The sequence below is a fragment of the Sceloporus occidentalis genome, unplaced genomic scaffold (genome assembly GCF_023333645.1).
Source record: "Sceloporus occidentalis isolate IW3139 unplaced genomic scaffold, rSceOcc1.0.p SCAF_4, whole genome shotgun sequence".
NCBI lineage: Eukaryota > Metazoa > Chordata > Lepidosauria > Squamata > Phrynosomatidae > Sceloporus > Sceloporus occidentalis.
Window position 1 is genome coordinate 83,106,575 of NW_028316984.1, and position 20,318 is coordinate 83,126,892.

At 41.0% G+C, this 20,318-nt stretch overlaps 1 protein-coding gene across 1 annotated transcript; it reads right to left on the reverse strand.

The window, feature by feature from the left end:
- Positions 1 to 9,038: 9,038 nt before the first annotated feature.
- LOC149314166 (olfactory receptor 5AR1-like) lies at positions 9,039 to 10,004 on the reverse strand. Its single transcript, XM_089523072.1, has one exon. The coding sequence runs from the start codon at positions 10,002 to 10,004 to the stop codon at positions 9,039 to 9,041; it is 966 nt and encodes a 321-aa protein (XP_089379198.1).
- Positions 10,005 to 20,318: the final 10,314 nt, after the last annotated feature.

Here is a 20,318-nt window from a genome sequence, read left to right on the forward strand (position 1 = left end):
TCAGAGCTGCTGCGGGAGCTGCTTGGGCCTGCATGGGTGCTTCTTGGGGCTGCACAGCTGTTCTCTGAGGCCACGCTGCTGCTCTCCAGGCCCATATGTCTGCTTTCTTGGGCTGCACAGCTTCTCCCTGGGCCCGTGCAGGTGCCTCTCCATGTAGCCCACCCCCTTCAGAAGTCCCGACCCCTGCACCGGATGTCACTCATTGTGGGAACACCACTAGATAGGGTCACATTGGGGTTGCCATAAGTCAGAAACAACTTGAAGACACACAATAAAAGTCAGACTGTATGACCACATTTCGCTATTATAGTCTTTGGGTAGGCTGGAATTCTGTTGCTACCTAGAAAACTCACTTTGTAAGCAGTATCCCCCCACCCACATCCCGTAAGATACCACGTACCACATACCATAATCCCTTTCTCTGCGCCTATGTAATGCCAGGTCGGTCAGGAATAAAGCCCACATAATCCATGATCTTTTGGAGGATGAAAAGGCTGACCTGGCTTGTATCACAGAAACTTGGCTGGGGGACGAGAGTAACACAGTCTGGGCCCAGGCCCTTCCAGCCGGTTACACTGTTAAGGAGCAGGTTAGGGAAAGTGGGCGAGGGGGAGGGATTGCCTTAGTCCATAAGAACATCTACACCCTGACTAGAAAGCCTGTCTGGAAAATGAACCACAGTGACTGTGGTTTACCTGACCCTGAAGGCTAAGGACAGTCTGGGGATCCTGTTGGTCTATCGTCCACCCTGTGGCCTAACAGACTCCCTGGCCAAGCTGACACAGCTGGTCTCAGAGCTGGTGCTGGAGTCCCCCAGACTTCTTGTTCTGGGGGACCTCAACATCGCCTTCAAGGCCGGCTTAACAAATCTATCAGGTGCAGCTCGGGAGTTCATGGTTTCCATGACAGCCATGGGCCTGTCCCAACTAGTCTCAGGTCCGACACATTTTGCTGGTAATACACTCAATGTGGGTTTTAGTATGGAGCAGGAGCAGCCATGGGCAGAGGTAACTCAAATATCTGCTCTGTCATGGACGGACCATTTTCTGGTCAAGGTGGGACTGAAGGCCCCAGATCCCCCTCGGGGGTGGAGGACCTATTAAGATGGTCTGCCCTCGAAAGCTGATGGAACCCAAAAAGTTCCAGGAAGCTCTAGAGGGACTTATGATTGGGACTTCGATTCGATTCTGTCGAAGCCTTGGTCGATACCTGGAACAACGACATAACCAGGGCTATAGACAGTATCGCTCCCGAGCGTCCTTTCCGACCTGCTTCAAATAAAAAATCTTGGTACACAGAAGATCTTCGAAGGATGAAGCGGGCTGTGTAATGACTAGAGCACTGCTGGCGGAAACATCAGTGCTTATCCGTCAACACGCTCCTTGAGAACCTATTGAAGTCTTATGGAGTGGTGATAGGTGCAGCAAAGAATTCTTCCTATGCCGCACGTATTGCATCTTCGGAGTCCCGCCCAGCAGAGCTGTTCAGGCTGGTTAGAGAGCTGACGCAACCGCCTCTCACCCTGAACCCCTTGCTTCAACCAACTATAGCCTGCTGTGACGAATCAGTAAGAGAGGTGTCCAGAGACTCCATGGGCCATGTTAGACTGGATCACCTTGAGTTTGTGAGTACCGATGAAGTGGACAAGCTCCTTGGAAGTGTAAGGAGGATGACATGCGCTCTCGATCCTTGCCCATCATGGCTGACCGCCCAGGGAGGGGATGCTATGACTACATTATTACAATCAATAATCCATGCATTCTTTAGGGAGGGGAAATTTCCATCACAGCTAAAATTGGCAGTGGTTAAACTGCTTTTAAAAAAGCCCTCCCTAGATCCCCTAGAGAGAAACAATTACAGACCAGTTTCCCTATTACCTTTTTTGGGCAAGGTGATCAAGAGAGCAGTTGCCTTCCAACTCCAGGCTGTCTTGGATGAAACCGATTATCTGGACCCATTTCAAACTGGCTTTAGGGTGGGATATGGAGTGGAAATGGCCATGGTCACCTTAATCGATTACCTTTGTCTGAGCACAGACTGGGGAAGTGTGACCCTGTTAGTGCTCTTGGACATCTCAGCGGCTTTCGATACCATCGACCATGGTATCCCATCTGGAGTGCCTGAGGGAGTTGGGTATAGGGGGCACTGCACTCCAGTGGCTCCGATCCTACCTCTCGGGCAGGTTCCAGATGGTGAAGCTGGGGGACAGTTGCTCTTCTAGAAAAGAGCTGACATCTGGCGTCCCTCAAGGCACCATTCTGTCCCCCATGCCATTTAACATTTACATGAAACCGCTGGAAGAGATCATCCAGAGACATGGGGCGCGGGGTTATCAGTACGCTGATGACACCCAAATATGCTTCTCTATGTCCCTGACTGCTATAGTGATTAAGGATGATTTCTCCCCTCTGAATCCCTGCCTTGAATCAGTAATGAGCTAGATGAGGAAAAACAAACTCAACCTGAATCCAGAGAAAAAGGAGGTACTTGCCATAGGTTCCTTAGGTCTGGGGAGGGAAATTTGTCCACCACTCTTTGATGGTCACACTTCCCTTGAAGGATGAAGTTTGCAGTTTGGAAGTACTTCTGGATCCGTCTCTACATTTGTCATCTCAAGTGGATGCGATGGCCAGAAGTGCTTGGTACCAACTTCAGTTGATACGCCAACTGTGACCCTACCTCAACCAAAAAGACCTGGAAGCTGTAGTTCACGCTCTGGTAATCTCTGGTCTCGACTTCTGCAATGCGCTCTACATGGGGCTACCCTTGTATCAAGTTCGGAAGCTTCAACTAGTGCAAAATGCGACCAGGTTGGTCACTAGCTCTTCAAGACTTGACCATATAACACCCATTTTGAAAGATCTACACTGGCTCCCAATTAGCTTCCGGGCACAATACAAGGTGTTGGTCATTACCTTTAAAGCCCTACATGGCTTGGGTCCAGGTTACTTATGGGAACCCATCTCCCTATACAATCCGCCCCGCACTCTTAGAATTTGTTGGCGATACCATCAACCAAACATGTTTCTACTTCCCTAAAGGCATTTAGCATAGCAGCCCCCAAACTTTGGAATGGAATCCCAGAGGAGCCCCACCTTGTTAAATCTTTAGAAACCTTCAAGAAGGTGGTAAAGACAGAGCTCTTCCACCATGCTTATCCTCCTGACCTCCTATGAAGATCACTAGTATGGAACGAGACCAGCTGACCCACTGATTGATTGATGTTACTGTTTTTAGATTCTTATGTTTTTATCATAGAATCATAGAATCGTAGAGTTGGAAGAGACCAGAAGGACCATCCAGTCCAACCCCTCTGCCATGCAGGAAATCCAAATCAAAGCATCCCTGACAGATGGCCATCCAGCCTCTGCTTAAACACCTCCCTAGAAGGAGACTCCACTACACTTCGAGGGAATGTGTTCCACTGTCAAACAGCCCTTACTGTCAGGAAGTTCCTCCTAATGTTGAGGTGGAATCTCTTTTCCTGCAGCTTGGGTCCATTGTTCCTGGTCCTGTTCTCTGGGGCAGCAGAAAACAAGCTTGTTCCCTCCTCAATCTGACACCTCTTCAAATATTTAAACAGGGCTATCATATCACAATCTTCTTTTCCCCAGGCTAAACATCCCCAGCTCCCTAAGTCGTTCCTCATAGGGCATGGTTTCCAGACCCTTCACCATTTTAGTCGCCCTCCTTTGGACACGCTCCAGTTTCTCAATGTCCTTATTGAATTATGGTGCCCAGAACTGGACACAATATTCCAGGTGGGGCCTGACCAAAGCAGAATACAGTGGCACTATTACTTCTTTTGATCTAGACACTATACTTTTATTGATGCAGCCTAAAATTGCATTGGCCTTTTTAGCTGCCGCATCGCATTGTTGACTCATGTTCAACTTGTGGTCTACTTGGACTCCAAGATCCCTTTCACATGTAGTTTCATTCAGCCTGGTGTCACCCATCCTATATCGGTGCATTTTATTTTTCTGCCCTAAGTGCAATACCTTACACTTCTCCATGTTGAATTTCATTTTGTTAGCTTTGTCCCAGCTTTCAAGTCTATTCAGGTCATTTTGAATTTTCATCTTGTCCTCTGGAGTATTAGCTATTCCTCCTAATTTGGTGTCATCTGCAAATTTGATAAGTATGCTCCCAATTCTGTCATCCAGGTCATTGATAAAGATGATGAATAGCACTGGGCCCAGGACAGAGCCCTGTGGGACCCCACTGGTCACTTCTCTCCAGGATGAAAAGGAGCCATTGTTGAGCACCCTTTGGGTTCAGTTGGTCAACCAGTTACAAATCCATGTAACAGTTACCTTGTCTAGCCTACATTTTACAAGCTTGTTTGCAAGAATGTCATGGGAAACCTTGTCAAAGGCCTTACTGAAATCAAGATATACTATATCCACAGCATTCCCTTCATCTACCAAGCTAGTAATTTTATCAAAGAAAGAGATTAGATTTGTCTGGCATGACTTGTTTCTCTGAAACCCGTGTTGACTTTTTGTGATTATGAAATTGCCTTCTAGATGTTCAGACTCTCTGTTTAATGATCTGCTCTAGAATCTTTCCTGGTATTGATGTCAGACTAACTGGACGATAATTGTTTGGATCCTCTTTCTTCCCCTTTTTGAAGATGGGGACAACGTTTGCCCTCCTCCAGTCTGCTGGGAGTTCTCCTGTTCTCCAGGAGTTTTCAAAGATTATTGCCAATGGCTCTGATATTACATTTGCCAGTTCTTTTAATACCCTTGGATGGAGTTCATCTGGTCCTGGAGACTTAAATTCATTTAGATTGACAAGGTATTCCTCTACTATCTCTTTATTTATTTTGTACTGAAATTCCCCTAATCTCTCCTCTGCTCCATTATCCTCAGGTTGAGCACCCTTTGCCTTTTCTGAGAAGACTGAGGCAAAGAAGGTGTTGAGTAATTCTGCCTTTCCTCTGTCCTCTGTTAGCATTTAGTCATCTTTTCCACGCAATGGCCCTGCCATTTCCTTCTTCTTCCTTTTGCTGCAGATATATCCAAAAAAGCCATTTTTATTCTTTTTAACCTCTCTAGCAAGCCTGAGTTCATTCTGTGCTTTAGCTTTTCTGACTTTACCCCTACACATGCCTGCTATTTCTTTGAATTCCTTTTTTGTGATTTCCTCCTTTTTCCATTTCTTATACATGTTCCATTTAAAACTTAGCTCAGTCAAAAGTTCCTTAGCCATCCATCCTGGTTTCTTGAGAAACCTCCCATTTTCCTTTCTCACTGGAACTGTTTGAAATTGTGTCTTCAGTATCTCTCTTTTGAGAAACTCCCGTCCGGCCTGAACTCCCTTCCCTTTTAGTATTTCTGACCACGGGATCACCCTCAATACTTCTCTAAGTTTACTGAAATCCACTCTCCTAAAGTCTAGAATGTGTGTTTGACTATGCCTGGCTTCTCCTTTCCATTGTATAACAAACTCCAGGAGAATATGGTCACTTCCACCTAAGGATCCCACCACTTGCACCCCATTAACCAAGTCATCCTTGTTGATTAGGATCAGATCTAAAACAGCTGACCCCCTTGTTGCCTCTTCCACCTTTTGGGCCATGAAATTGTCTTCCAGGCAAGTGAGGAATTTGCTAGACCTTGAGGATTTTGCTGAGTTTGACTTCCAGCAAATATCAGGATAGTTGAAGTCGCCCATCACTACTACATCTCTCCTTTCTGAGTGTGTGTTCATCTGTTCTAGAAAGGCATCATCCAGTTCCTTCATCTGACTTGGGGGTCTGTAGTAGACTCCCACCATAACATCCTTGTTGTTTCCCTCCCCTTTAATTTTTATCCAGATGCTCTCCACCTGGCTTCCATGACTGATGTCCTGGATCTCTTCACTGGTGTAAATATCTCTGACATATAGTGCTATTCTGCCTCCTTTCCTGTTTGGCCTATTTCTCTTTAAAAGGTTATACCCCTCTATTTCCACGTTCCAATTATGAGACTCATCCTACCAGGTTTCAGTGATGCCTATTATATAATATTTGCTTTGTTGTACTAGGAGTTCGAGTTAATCTTCCTTATTTCCCATGCTCTTTGCATTAGTGTAGAGACATCGCAGACCATGGGTCCCTTTTACTTGCTGCCTGTGCAAGGTTTTTTGCCTCCCACTGTTGGGTCCTTGCACTTTTTTTTCTTGTTTCCTCTATGTCAGTTTGACTATTTTCGCCATCCCTTTTGCCTTCCTTAATATTGCCTCCCTCCCCCCATGGAACTCAGTTTAAAGCCCTCCTGATCAAGTTCTTGAGACTGCTGGCAAAAAAAATTTCTTCCAACTGGTGTGAGATGCAACCCGTCCATTGTCAAAAGTCCCTCCTCATGGAACCGCAGTCCATGATCAAAGAATCCAAATCGTTCTCGGCGACACCATCTGTGGAGCCAGTTGTTCACATCCGCTATTTTCCTCTCCCTTCCTGGACTGTGCCCTTCAACTGGCAGAAGAGACGAGATGACAACCTGTGCATCCATTCCTTTCAGCTTCCTACCAAGCACCTCGTAATCCCTTCAGATGTTCTGAAGGCTGTGTCTTCCTTTCCAAAAGGAAAGGGTACTGGTCAGTAGGCTTGACCAGTCTTGTCAGCCTCTCTGTCACATCACGGATCTTTGCCCCTGGAAGACAACACACCTCTCGAGACATCTTGTCAGGCCTACAAATCACTGCTTCTGTATTCCTCAGCAAGGAGTCCCCCACTACGACCACACACCTCTTCTGAGGCTTAGCAGCAACTGTTCCCTCGGGTGGGACTCTCAGGCTTCCCTGCTCTGTCCCTGAAGTCTGTCCATGCTGCTCTTCCTCGTCCTCCTTGATGAGGGAAAGAGCTTCGAATCGATTCTCTAGCTGCAAGTTCCCAGAACAATCCCTTCTTGGCCAACTTCTCTGTGTGACATTCCTCCAGCTGTCTGCCTCCTGTGTATGTGAAGTGACCTCCTCCGCTCCAGCAACTTCCTCTGCGTGGTACACATCCAGGATTGTTAGTTCTGTTGTGTCCAGGAAATCCTCCTGCTCCCTAATATGCTGAAGTGTATTACTCTGGACTCCAACTGCTGCACTTTCTCCTCCAAGAGGGCTACCAACTTGCACTTGGGGCATGTGAAGTTCTCCACTTCTGTAGGCAAGAAGACAAACATCCCACAAGTGTTGAAGGTGACTGCAGTGGTTCCGTCAGTGTCCATACTGAAAAGTCTTAGGAAATTAGTGGAACAGGACTGTGGGCTTCCCCCTAAAAAAAAAAAACTTCCGGAAAACACCAACGTAAAAGCCCCGATATTTAGCCAATTTGTGGCAGTGAGCTCAATCAACTCCACCTCTGCTGTATATCTCTTTGGATGAAAAGAATTCTGGAGAGGCTCTGGGAGGAGTGATATAGAGCTAGTCTGCTAGCTCCACCCCTTGGTGACTCACACATGTGACTCACTGAAGCTCCACCCCCTCTGCAACAAGCACACTCTCCCTAGAGTTTTTTAAAAAATTAAACAGTCACCACTCAAAATGGCTCCCCAGCTACCTCTCTCCTCCTCCTCTCTGTAGCAGGAACTGCTCTCTGTTTTTATGTTTTTTATTTTTTACTGTGGTTTTAATGGTGCTGTAATTTTAACCTTGTAATTTTATCCTTGTTGTGATCCTGATCGATCCATTGGGAGAGGTGGGAAGATAGAAATAAAAATTATTATTATTATTATTATTATTATTATTATTATTATTATTATTACTATTATTATTATGAGCCATTTCTGTGCTGTTGGAGAGCAGGGGCATGAGTGGGGACAGCTATTTTCCTGTAGCTAACTGCAGAGGCCTCTGGTGGTCTTGGCAAACTCTTTGCAAATTATACATCTGTATTGCCCTATGCGAGATTTCAGCCTATATTTTATTAATGGAGTATAATGGGAAAGAGATATGAACATCTTTTGCCCTGATTTATGGAGAAAGATTTCCATATTTGTTGGTATGGATTTTCATCAAAGTGGATATCTGCAATCAACCCAATAAAGTAGACTATTTGCTCACTTGTACACTCACTGCCACTGAGTTCTGTGTCTATTTCCTGGTTTCACATTCAAAACTTTGTAAAATTTTATACAAAATCACTGTTTCCTGCTGAAAATTTCAGGATTTCTTCACTGCAGGATTTCTTCATTGAATTAGTACTAATGGAGGGTTTCACTCATAGATTGGGCCCTTGGTATCTGCTGGGCTTCTGTTCCAGGACCATCTGTGGATCCCAAAATCCAGCGATATTCAAGTCCCACTACATATAATGGCATAGTAAAATGCTGTCCCTTAGAAAAAGTGGCAAAATAAAGGTTTGGTTTTGGGGTTTGGTTTTTTAAAATGTTGTGGGGGCTTGAAAGGCAAGGATGCAGAATCCTTGGATTTAGAGGACCGACTGCATGATAAATATAGAAATTCATGGCTCTTACAAAACCAAAATTATTTAGAGCTACTAAAGGTAGGGTGCATCTATACTGTAGAAATCATGCAGCTTGACATCACTTTAAGTGTTGTAGTTCCATCACTTTAAGTGCTGTAGTTCCATTTGTAGTTTTACAAACTCTTTAGCCTTCGCTGCCAAAGAGTGCTGGTGCCTCAGTCACAACCTTCCCTTATTCAGTCACCCTCTTGATCTCCCGTCAGAATACATTCCTTTTCTCACTCAAAATTTCCACTTTCTAACTTCCTCCAAATCCTCTCCTTATTTCTCTGCAATATTCTACCACTACTTTTCCCTCTTCCTCTTTCATCAACATGGTGCATCAGTCACTCAGTCTTCACACACACTCTTAACTATACTTATGCAATGCTACCCTACAGAAACACAAAGCATTTCTACAATTTAGGCAACATCACAGCTAATAGTATTTTGATGGATATAGTTTGTTTTGCTCCATTAATTGTGTCTGTTTAGGGTCACCATAAGTCAGAAATGAAGGCACACAACAAAAACAAAGCAGTATAGTATAATACAGACTTTAATGAAAAATCTCATTCTTACATCTGATGGGAAATTACCACCGCCTCGTCATTTTGTTATACATCTTCCTTCGAAGAACTCCTAGGGCATCTTTCACCTCCTTGTTTCTTAGACTGTAAATCAAGGCATTTAGCAAGGGGGTAACAATGGTATAGAACACAGACAGAATTTTGTCACCCACATCTTGAACAGAAGATCCATTGCTAGACTTGGGACGGAAATGCAGAATAAGAATAGCCCCATGGAAAATTGTAACAGTAGTCAGGTGGGAGGTACACGTGGAAAAGGCTTTGAGCCTGCCTGCAGCTGATCTGATCCTCACAATAGTGGCAAAAATACATGAATAAGAAATGAGGACCATGAAAATTGTGATTATTTCTACAAGCCCAGCCACATAAAAGACCAGGAGTTCATTGGTGTAGGTATCAGAAGAAGAAATTGAAAAAAGTGCTGGGAAATCACAGAAAAAATCATTAAGTCTGTTTGATCCAGAGAATGACAGTCTGAAAGCAAAGATGGTATGAACAAGAGAGTGAAAAAGCCCGAGAACATATGACCCTCCTATCAAAAGAATACAGAGTCTAGGAGACATGAGAATTGGATACAGTAGTGGTTTACAGATGGCCACATAGCGATCGTATGCCATGGCAGCCAGGAGAAAGCACTCTGCACTCCCCAGACCTACAAAAAAGTATACTTGCAATGCACATCCAATGACTGTAATTGATTTATTGTCTTCTAAAAGGTTCACCATTGTCTTGGGAGTAACGGCAGAGGAACAGCCCACATCTAGGAAAGAAAGACCACTCAGAAAGAAATACATTGGGGTATGGAGCTGGGGACTGGCTCTCACTAAAGCAATAATTCCTATGTTACCCACCAAGGTGGTAATATAAACAGCAAGGAATAGTACAAAGAGGATGGTCTGCAGTTCAGAATTGTCTGTTAAACCTACAAATACAAATTCATTGATTACTATGGTGCCATTTTCTTCAGACATCTTTTCTTCAGAGCTTGCTGAAAAACACAGAAGTAAAATACTGGTTAACATCTTTGTACTTCACATCATTAATTTATGATGTTTAAATTGTCACAAGCTGTTGTGATGACTGTTAGTAGAGTACATATAACTCATGAGAGTAGTCTTGAGAAATTAGACCAACTGATGAGCATTATCATTAGCTAGAATCCCATTTGTGTCATACACATGAGTAGGTTCCCATAGAGAAGCAGCTGCACCTTTTATTCTGATACAGAATGTCTGCATTTTGTTCAAGGCTGTGGAAGCAAATTCCTACTTGTGATGCTATTCTGTTTGCAGATGTGCATGTATGTATGACACCTGTGCATATAATTCCTATTATTATTATTATTATTATTATTATTAAGTTTTATTTATATAGCGCTGTAAATTTACACAGCAGAAATTTCTTCTCCAGTGTGTTAAGGACCAGTAACATGTTTGTGCCTATAGACTACAATTCTTTCTTTCTTTCCTGGAAAAGCAAGTGAACAGCTGCTGGTGGTTTATGGGCTACCACTTTGAGTAACACTGCCCTAGACCATTTTTATGTTGATGTTTTAAACTGTCTGAACGCTCACACAGTAACAACTGATGTAATCTAGTGGCATCATCGCTCTCAGTTCGTTCACATGTGGCACTGACACCACTTCTTTTTTTTCTGGCTGAGTGCCCCACCCCAGGTCCATTCAGTGGCCAGAGCAGGATGAAGGACAAGCAGGCAATAGCAATTTGCCTTCCTCCACTGGGCTTCAGGATGATGATATCATCCTCCTGGATCTCTGGAAGATCTTGGGAGGTTTAGGGTGATACCTTTTTCTTCCTGTGAATAGCTACCTTAATAGTGCCGGCCGTCTCTCTGGCTGTGCCTTGTCCTCTACCTGCCCTCCCTTGCCCAGTGAGTGGCTGTACAGAAGGCTGAACAGCCAGAAACTAGATAGGTTTCTCAGGGAAGGGGTTGCAGTGGAGTGAGGTGTTCAGTATCCTCCACAAGCAAATGAACACCTAACTTTGTGGTATGCTTGCACATGTCACTAAAAGGATGCCAGCCACTAAGTGGTAAAGACCTCCTTTTCCTGAAATAAAACAAACAAATGAAACAAATTTACCTTCTTTGAAGAGACAGTGAGGCCTCCTTTCTTTTAAAATAATCTACATATTAGGTCCAGCCTCAGATTATGGCCTGTAACAAATGAAAACATTACTTTGAATTCTCTTTGGAAAAATCAGTGTAATGTTAACAAATTTACAGTTCTGATGCATGGGAGGTAAAACATAATGCAGTGAGTGCCACTTATGCTACAGAAAAATAAAATCAGCTATTAGATGGAAATTGATATATACAGGGTGGCGGTGGGAGTACCATGGATGGTTGGATGTTTGAAGTAAGACTGGACAAAGAGCAGTCTTTCAGAGGTTTTTGAAATGACCAGGATAGCCAACAGTGAGGAATGGTGGGAGTAGGAGTCCAGTAACATCTGGAGGTTTGCCTACCTCATTCTAAAGCAGGGCACATGCTTTTATCTACAGAATCCCTAGTACAAATTTGTACACCTAAATGTCATTGGTAAAAATGCAACAAGAGAAACATGCAGGAGTCTCTGCAGCTCTCTTGCATGCATCACATGTTCTCATGTTCACATGTTCTTAAAAATAAAAGTGTTATATGTGGTTATACTGTTCCAAAATTAGCCACTTCTGGCACGATGTGATTAACCAAATTGCTTCAATTAGAAAACAAAACAAAAATTTTTGCCCAGCTCTTTTGTTATTTCAATAAACACAAAAGGTAATAAATCTTTAAAAAACAGAAAGTTGGTATCTTTTTTGCTGACAGCAGCTCGTCTAGAAGTGGCTAATAATTGGAAAACAGGTCTTGTATCCCTGGATAGCTGGGGGAAAAGAGTTTGGGATCAATGGCTTATGGAGAAATTAAGATATAATATGAAATATAACTCAAAACAACAAAATCAAAGAACTACCTGTTCAGGAAAAATGGTCTCCTCTTATAGAGTACATTAATACACATTTTACATCCGTTGCTCCTCCATCTAGCTACTGGTCTTTATGGTCAGATTTTTTTAAAAACAAATTGAATTGTGTAAAATTTTAATAAGGAAACTTTTTAACGACATGAAACTTTTTTATACCATTGTTTTATGATTGCAAGATTTTGTATTTAGTATTATGAATAAAGTATTTTTAAAAAGTGTGGGCAGCAGGAAACAGTGGATAGAAGAAAACATGGAAACATGTAGGGTAATTTTATCGTTCAGTTCTGGACCTGTAGGTACCATAATATGCCTTACTGAAGTTCAATGGAATTTAATTTCAATGAGATGTGTATGCAATTACAGCTTTAGAAACCAAAATCACTCTTGGTCACTTACTCCCTGTACTTGCTTGAATCTACTCCAGGCCAGGGAAGATAAATGAAGCTACTCATAGATCCAAGTCCTGTTCCACAGGAGAATCTGGGCAATGATTCATTTATGTTCATCTATAATGCATGTAATGTTGTTTCCTAATCAATCACGATTCCTCTTTTCAGTGTGCAGCGCACTCTCCCATTTGACTCTTCACAGGTTACTTTGGTAGACACAGCTAACCAAAGCTTTTCAAGGAGTTCGAAGAATGTCCTTTAAACAGGATTTCCCATACACTAGCTGAATATTCTATCCCCAACATCATATATGTATACCAGAGGGGAGCAAATTGTGATCATGAAGCAGTGTGTAGGATGTTTTTGTGGTCCTCAGCTCCTCCTGACTCCCTGGGAATACCCCCCTTCTTACCAAAAAATAAAATGTGAGTGGTCTCTTTTGAAATTTTCCAGAAGTGGTGATTCATTTTTTAAAAACGTCCTGATGCTTGTGGTGCATTAACATAAAAAACAGAAATTGTAGAAGTGGGATGTTTTTTCTTTCTACTTCTGGCAGTCCTCAGAGGAACCACAGACAGAAATTAGCCCTTAAACCTACCAAGGGTACCTACCCCAGTATACACCATAAAGTACAGGAAGACTAGATTGAAGAGAAGAGTCCAGAAAAGATCCAGAAATGAATATAGCTTGCCATACTGACATACTGTATTAAAATACTAAACAAAAACCATAAATTAACTAATACATTAAACATAATTAACTAAAACATAATGCACTTTGACCCTCTCCATCCAAACTTTAACACGAAATAGACAAATCTAAAAACAAAAAGTATATTATTTTACTATTATAGATACAACAATATTAACTTACTGAGGTTACTAGTAACTGTGACCACAAATTATTATATCATTAAATTGCTTATTGCAAAAAAAAAAAAAAAAAAAGTCCATAAATGGTTTACAGTCTTTCACAAAATCTTCACCTGCTTCATCCCTTAAATCCGATGTTAGTATGGCAATTTGGCTCAACTCAGCAACCTTGGCAATCCAGTCTTCCATCGGTGGTGCTTCAGTCTTTTTTCAAGTTTGAGCAAACAACATTCTTGCTGTTGTTATCATATATCTGTAGAGTGATCCATATTTCCTGTCCAGTTTCTCTCACATCAACTCTTTCTCATAATAACTAGTGTGTCTCATCTCTAGAACAAAATGCTAAAAATCCTGTGTGATTTCTGTTTCATTCAAAGATAGCTGTATTGCTTTATTTGTTCTGGAACCTCCTGGGACTGAGCCACTGAGGAATTTCAGAGCTCCACGTTTCAACAGCACTCTTAAAAATAAATGTTATTAACAACTCTGTGAATGAATGTGAAGTTGAAGGCTTTCACAGCTGGCATCCATAGGTTTTTGTGGGATGTTGAGGCTGTGTGACCATGTTTTGGAAAAATTTATTCCTGATGATTTGCCTGCATCTGCAGCTGGCATCTTCACAGAATGGTGGGATGGTGGTGTGTAGGATATATATACAGCTTGACCTTTGGCTGAGAAGAAATGGTTTACATGTAAATCTCTGTGTTGATCTGTTGGTGAATGGCAAGGCCTCAAGGTGTCTATTAATTAGCTATCCATTATTTTTTAATTTATTTTATTATTAAAATTGGTATATACAAAATAGAGAAGGGGAAAAAAACCAAAAAACACAAAAACAAAAATATGAACATCCACACAAAAAACAAAAAAACAAACTGAAAACAAAAACAAAAACAGAATAAAGGTAGTCGTCACACCGCGCAACACTTAGTTCTTAATCACTATTTTACATTACTTACTCTAAACATATATATTATCTTAACCCTCTTTAACCTTGTCCCACTACATTTTAAATCTTTCTGTCCATCTTATTTCTTTATTTTATTGTACCCTTTTAGTTTTATAAACACTCAAAGATTTCCATTGGGTACATCTAATAACATAATCCACACACAATTAGATTCTGTATTTATCCATTGGTAAAGTAATCTATTAAATCAAACCTCTTTATCATTGTCTTGTAGGTTAATCAGGCATCAAAGCCACATGGAGCTCTTCTCTTTTTTCGTTATATATATACTCTTTCCAAACTTTCCATTCAGAGTAAAAATCTTCCATAAAGCGGTCATTTATCAAATATGTTAATTTATCCAATTCATAAATATCTATCATTTTTATTTTCCAGTCTTCTACAGTCGGGATTTCTTTTTTACCCAAAAATTTAGCAAATAGTATTCTTGCAGCAATTTGCATAAAACAAGACTTTCTTGTTTTTCCTCCCCATACCTACATTATCTGTCAAGTTCAGAAGATACACTTTGGCCGGGGGTCTTCCTTTCAGGCCAAACCCTTTTTTTATTTCCCTGTGAATATTTTTCCAAAATAGTTTTGCCTTAGGGCATTTCCACCACATGTGAAGGTATGTTCCAACCTCTTCTTCACATTTCCAACACATATTTACATTATTTTTAAACATTTTTAGATAATTTGAAGGGGGTTAAGTACCATCTGTACATGGATTTATATACGTTCTCTCTTAATTCTGTACTTATTGTTTGTTTAGTTATCCTTTTCCAAAGTCCCTCCCACTCATCAAATTGAATAACTTCATTAAGGTCCTTTGCCCATTTTAACATAAATTCCTTCACTGTTTCTTCTTCCATCTCGAATCTTAATATCATTTTGTACAATTTGGATATTTGCTTGTTCGGCTCCTTTATTATTTTTCCCAGTTCACATTGGGGTTGCCATAAGTCAGAAACAACTTGAAGGCACACAACAAGAAGTCAGACTGCACCACCACAGTTTGGTTTTATAGTCTTTGGGTAGGCTGAAATTCTATTGCTACCTAGAAAACTCACTTTGTAAGCAGTGTTGCCCCCCCCCCCACATCCCGTAAGAGCCATTTCTGTGCTGTTGGAGAGCAGGGGCATGAGTGGGGATGTGTCCAGATATTTTCCTGTAGCTGACTGCTATAACAGGCATCTGCAGAGGCCTCTGGTGGTCTTCACAAACTCTTTGCAAATTATACATCTGTATTGCCCTATGTGAGATTTCAGCCTATATTTTATTAATGGAGTATAATGGGAAAGAGATATGAACATCTTTTGCTCTGATTTATGAAGAAAGATTTCCATATTTGTTGGTATGGATTTTCATCAAAGTGGATATCTGCAATCAACCCAGTAAAGTAGACTATTTGCTCACTTGTACACTCACTGCCACTGAGTTCTGTGTCTATTTCCTGGTTTCACATTCAAAACTTTGTAAAATTTTATACAAAATCACTGTTTCCTGCTGAAAATTGCAGGATTTCTTCACTGCAGGATTTCTTCATTGAATTAGTACTAATGGAGGGTTTCACTCATAGATTGGGCCCTTGGTATCTGCTGGGCTTCTGTTCCAGGACCATCTGTGGATTCCAAAATCCAGCGATATTCAAGTCCCACTACATATAATGGCATAGTAAAATGCTGTCCCTTAGAAAAAGTGGCAAAATAAAGGTTTGGTTTTATGAATTTAAAAAATAATAATGTTGTGGGTGCTTGAAAGGCAAGCGTGCAGAATCCTTGGATATGGAGGGCCAACTGCACTGATAAATGCTGGAAAACTGAATATATCTTCTTTCAGAAAGTAGGGAGAACAGCTATCCTCAATAGCTATCCTATTGGTTATCATAAGCAATAGGGAAGAATTAGTTAGTGAGATTTAAGCAGTGGAAACCATTAAACTGAATCATATTAGCAATCTCAACTGAATCCTTTGATCAGTTGGATTTATGAACGTGCTCATCACCACTTATGAACTGATTCAATGGGATTACCAGTAAGATTCAGTCCCAAGTAACCAATAAATATTGAATTTCATGGCTCTTACAAAACCAAAATTATTTAGAGCTACTAAAACTATCTAAGGTAGGGTGCATTTATACTGTCGATATCATGCAGCTCGAGATCACTTTAAGTGCTGTAGTTCCATCATATGGAATCCTGGGATTTGTAGTTTTACAAGTTCTTTAGCCTTTGCTGCCAAAGAGTGCTGGTGCCTCACAAAACCACAAATCACAAGATTCTGTAGGATGGGGCCATGGCAGTTAAAGTGGTGTTGAACTGCATTATTTCTACAATGTGGATGCATCCACAAATGCACAGCTTCTCAATGGAATACATAATGAAAGCTCTGTTCAAGGAAGCTAGTGATCTTTGGCTGCATCAGCACTGCGGAAGTAATCCAGTTTGACATCACTTTAACTGCCATGACTCAGTGTTATTCTGGGAATTATACTTCTGTGATACATTTAGCCTTCTTTGTCAGAGAACTCTGGTGCCACAACAAATTACAAATCCAAGATTTCATAGCACTGAGTCATGGCAGTTAAAGTTGTGTCAAACTGGATTATTTCTCCAATGTAGATACATCCCTTGAAAAGGAATGATGGTTACCTGTTGCTTGGGAAGGAGTAGAAAATCCTTTTTGTGGGGGAGAAATACAAGGAAATGCAACACTGGCATTCCAAGATGTGGGACACACATCCAATCAGCACTCAGGAACTAAACAGCCATGAAGTGACTTCAGGCCTCTTAATTCTTTATGCAAGCAGCCTTCCACCTAAGACTGACTGTATGTCTCATAGGTTTATTTATTGAAAGAGTATTGTTGTTGTTGTTGTTGTTGTTGTTGTTGTTATTAAATATTCACTACAGAATTAGGCCTAGATGTGACCCTTAGGCCCAAAGATATGTCCTGGATCTTTATTCCAGGGTAGGATATATATAGTGTAGAATTGTGAGGCCCTTATTTTTGCTACAGTCTCTACACTACAGAAACATCACAGTTTGGCAAAAGGAATAATTGCTGTCGGTGGCAAGTGTTGGAGTTTTCCAGCAACTGGCTAGCAGACAGAATAGGGAATAGACATGTTATGTGGCTGTCATGTCCCATAACCATTATGGTCGATGCCATGGACCAGAATTAGAGAACTCTGATCATATAATTGGAAGTGCATAGATCGTATACATTAAAGAAGGGTTGTTGTTGAGACAGGGGGGTTATGTTATTGGTTGATGTTCACATGTTAACAGCTGTCATACCAGTTATGTCTTAACTGTTACCATAATGTCTATCTGTTAGGATGCCCGATGGGGATCGATGTTAGAATGGACTGGTGGATTAAATGACTTTTCAATGCTAGATGAAAATGCCTATTTATATAAAGAGAAGTTGATTGTGTATATGGAAAAGGGTCAACCCCATAGTATGAGGGAGAATGAGGATATATGGAAGAGATATATGTTATAAAGGTCATTAGCAAATCAATGTTAGATCATTTTGTGGAGTTTGGGAGAAGGGCTATATAACAATCAACCCAGGGCAGGTTGAAACCCTGGGAAAGGCGGATTATTTGTGAGATAGCCAGGTGTGGGGCTATTGAGAGAGATATGTTTATAGTTCTGGCCATCTGGATGCTATCCTATCTGGAAAGGAAGGGAAAAGGAAAAACAGTCTGTGTGAAAGAATGTGATGATTAGGAATTATAGTGCAAACAACATGTTGGTGGGAATGTGGTGGAAAAGTTGGTTGGGTGGGAACCCCTAAATTAAATTGATCAATAATGGCTAATGCTTGATTTCAAGGGTGGGAATCCCAAAAAGAACTGTATAAAGGTGTGTGTTACCAAATGTACTTCAGAGCTGACAATAGTCCAAAGCCACCAGTGCCTGTTATTCTATGTCTTCTTTTCTTCAATAAATCTGTTCAGAGAAATACTCCAGAACTTGGCTACTGGTAAAGGAAGTGCTTGTTTAGCAGAAATGTGACAGTGGCATTCAGAGTTCTGTCCACCAAGAGAGGTGAAGGGGGAAGTATAAGAGGGAAGATGGATTGCTGTAGCTGCCTTGTCAAGATCTGCTACCTGAGATAATTGCTTCAATCAGTCTCATGATCGGACTGAGTTTAGCTACCAGAGTGCACTGTAGAGCACAACACGTCTATTTCTTGGAACTATCTCAAGACTGCACAATGGCTAGGGAAGTTAAAATTAATTGTAACAGTAGCACAACAACTAGGGAGGGGGGAGCTTTTCTGAATATGAACATAAACTTGCAGATCTAGTGAGTAGAGGGCATTAAGCTCAATGTCCCTTTATCTCAGCATGTCTCCCACTGACTGATGTTATTCCTCAATTCATAACATTTCAAGAAAGTGTCTACCCAGTTATTTTCTAGCCAACTTAAGCCATTACCTAGTATTTTTCAAAATGAAAGCATAGCCAGGCGTGTAATCTTTATGGCTTGAATACTTCTTCTCCTTCAACTTTGGGAGCAGATGAAGAAAAGAGCCTGGACTTCCTCCCCCTCCCAACCCATGGGAAACATAAAACATACAAAACTAATTTATTGGGCTCAGCGACCCTAGAGAAAAGAAATTACTAGAGTATCCCTGGCTGATTTCTAATCAACAATGATACAACTATTCTATTATGTCTTTGGGGATCTTTGTATGATGTTTGGAACAGGAAAACATTTGATGTCACATAACTAAGGCTAGGTGTGACTATAAACCTAGCCTTCAGTACAGTTCTGGTGTCAGTGCTCTGGACTCAGGTGAGAAACACTTCCAATCTTTTGTGTGCTGGTAGGTTGAATGGTAATGTGAAGGGTATTCATATGATTTGTCTTGGAAACCATCATTGTTTGTTACTAGTCTGTATAATAATTAAAGTATTTGTTATTACTAGTCAGCCTGGAAAAAACGGTCAGAGAAACTATGCTAGCAATAATATCCTGTGAAAGTGATATGAATTGAATTCACTGTCTTTCAAATAGTAATTATGATTCTCTCTGAGAATAAGAACAAAAAATAAACAAGATATACCAGGGAAAAGGAAATGATCAACACAGTCAAGGTTAAATGTTTGAAATGGAAAACGTGTGGTGTAAATCAAATGATAAATCTTGCTGGTATATATCTTAGCCAGTTGTGGGAAAATGTTGTCATTTTATTTATTGGCAATAAGTGTCAAATAAGTTTTTTATGGGTTTTTCGGGCTATGTGGCCATGTTCCAGAAAAGTTTCTTCCTGACGTTTTTCCAGGCAAAGCATTCTCTGAAGATGCCAGCCACAGATGCTGGCAAAACGTCAGGAAGAAACTTTTCTGGAACATGGCCACATAGCCCGAAAAACCCACAAAAAACTATGGATGCCGGCCATGAAAGCCTTCGACTTTACGTCAAATAAGTTGCTTCACCCAGTTTTATGGCAAATTTAATAGATTCCAGTGTAAGATTATTATTATTAGGAGGAATTTCCTGATAGTAAGGGCTGTTCGACAGTGGAACACACTCCCTCAGAGAGTGGTAGAGTCTCCCTTCTTGGAGGTCTTTAAGCAGACAGTGGATGGCCATCTGTCAGATATGCTTTGATTGAGAGTTCCTGCATGGCAGGGGGGTTGGACTGGATGGCCCTTGTGGTCTCTTTCAGTTCTATGATTCTGTGATTCTATTTTTGCTATCCTTCACAAACAAAAGATGTGTAGAAGAAGATAGTTGCAAGATGTCACACTAGAACAAAACAATTCTTTTCCTTTCCTTTTTTGGGAAATAAAATCCAAATGAATGTCTGGGGAAGGATCTGTTCTCCTGCTTGAGATCTTTAATGTAAAACCCATGTACATTCTAATTTTGCTTATGTATTCTGTTTATTCTAATGCAATATTTTCCTATGTATATCTTTGTAAATATATTTCTCTCCAGGGCAGACAAATGAAGAAAGAAACACAGACACTTCGTAGCAAAATTAATCTCCTAGCAAAATTTGTAGATCTTGCGCATTTCTTTCTTTTTTGTATTTAATCTCAACTGGTAAAACATTTTTTTTTTA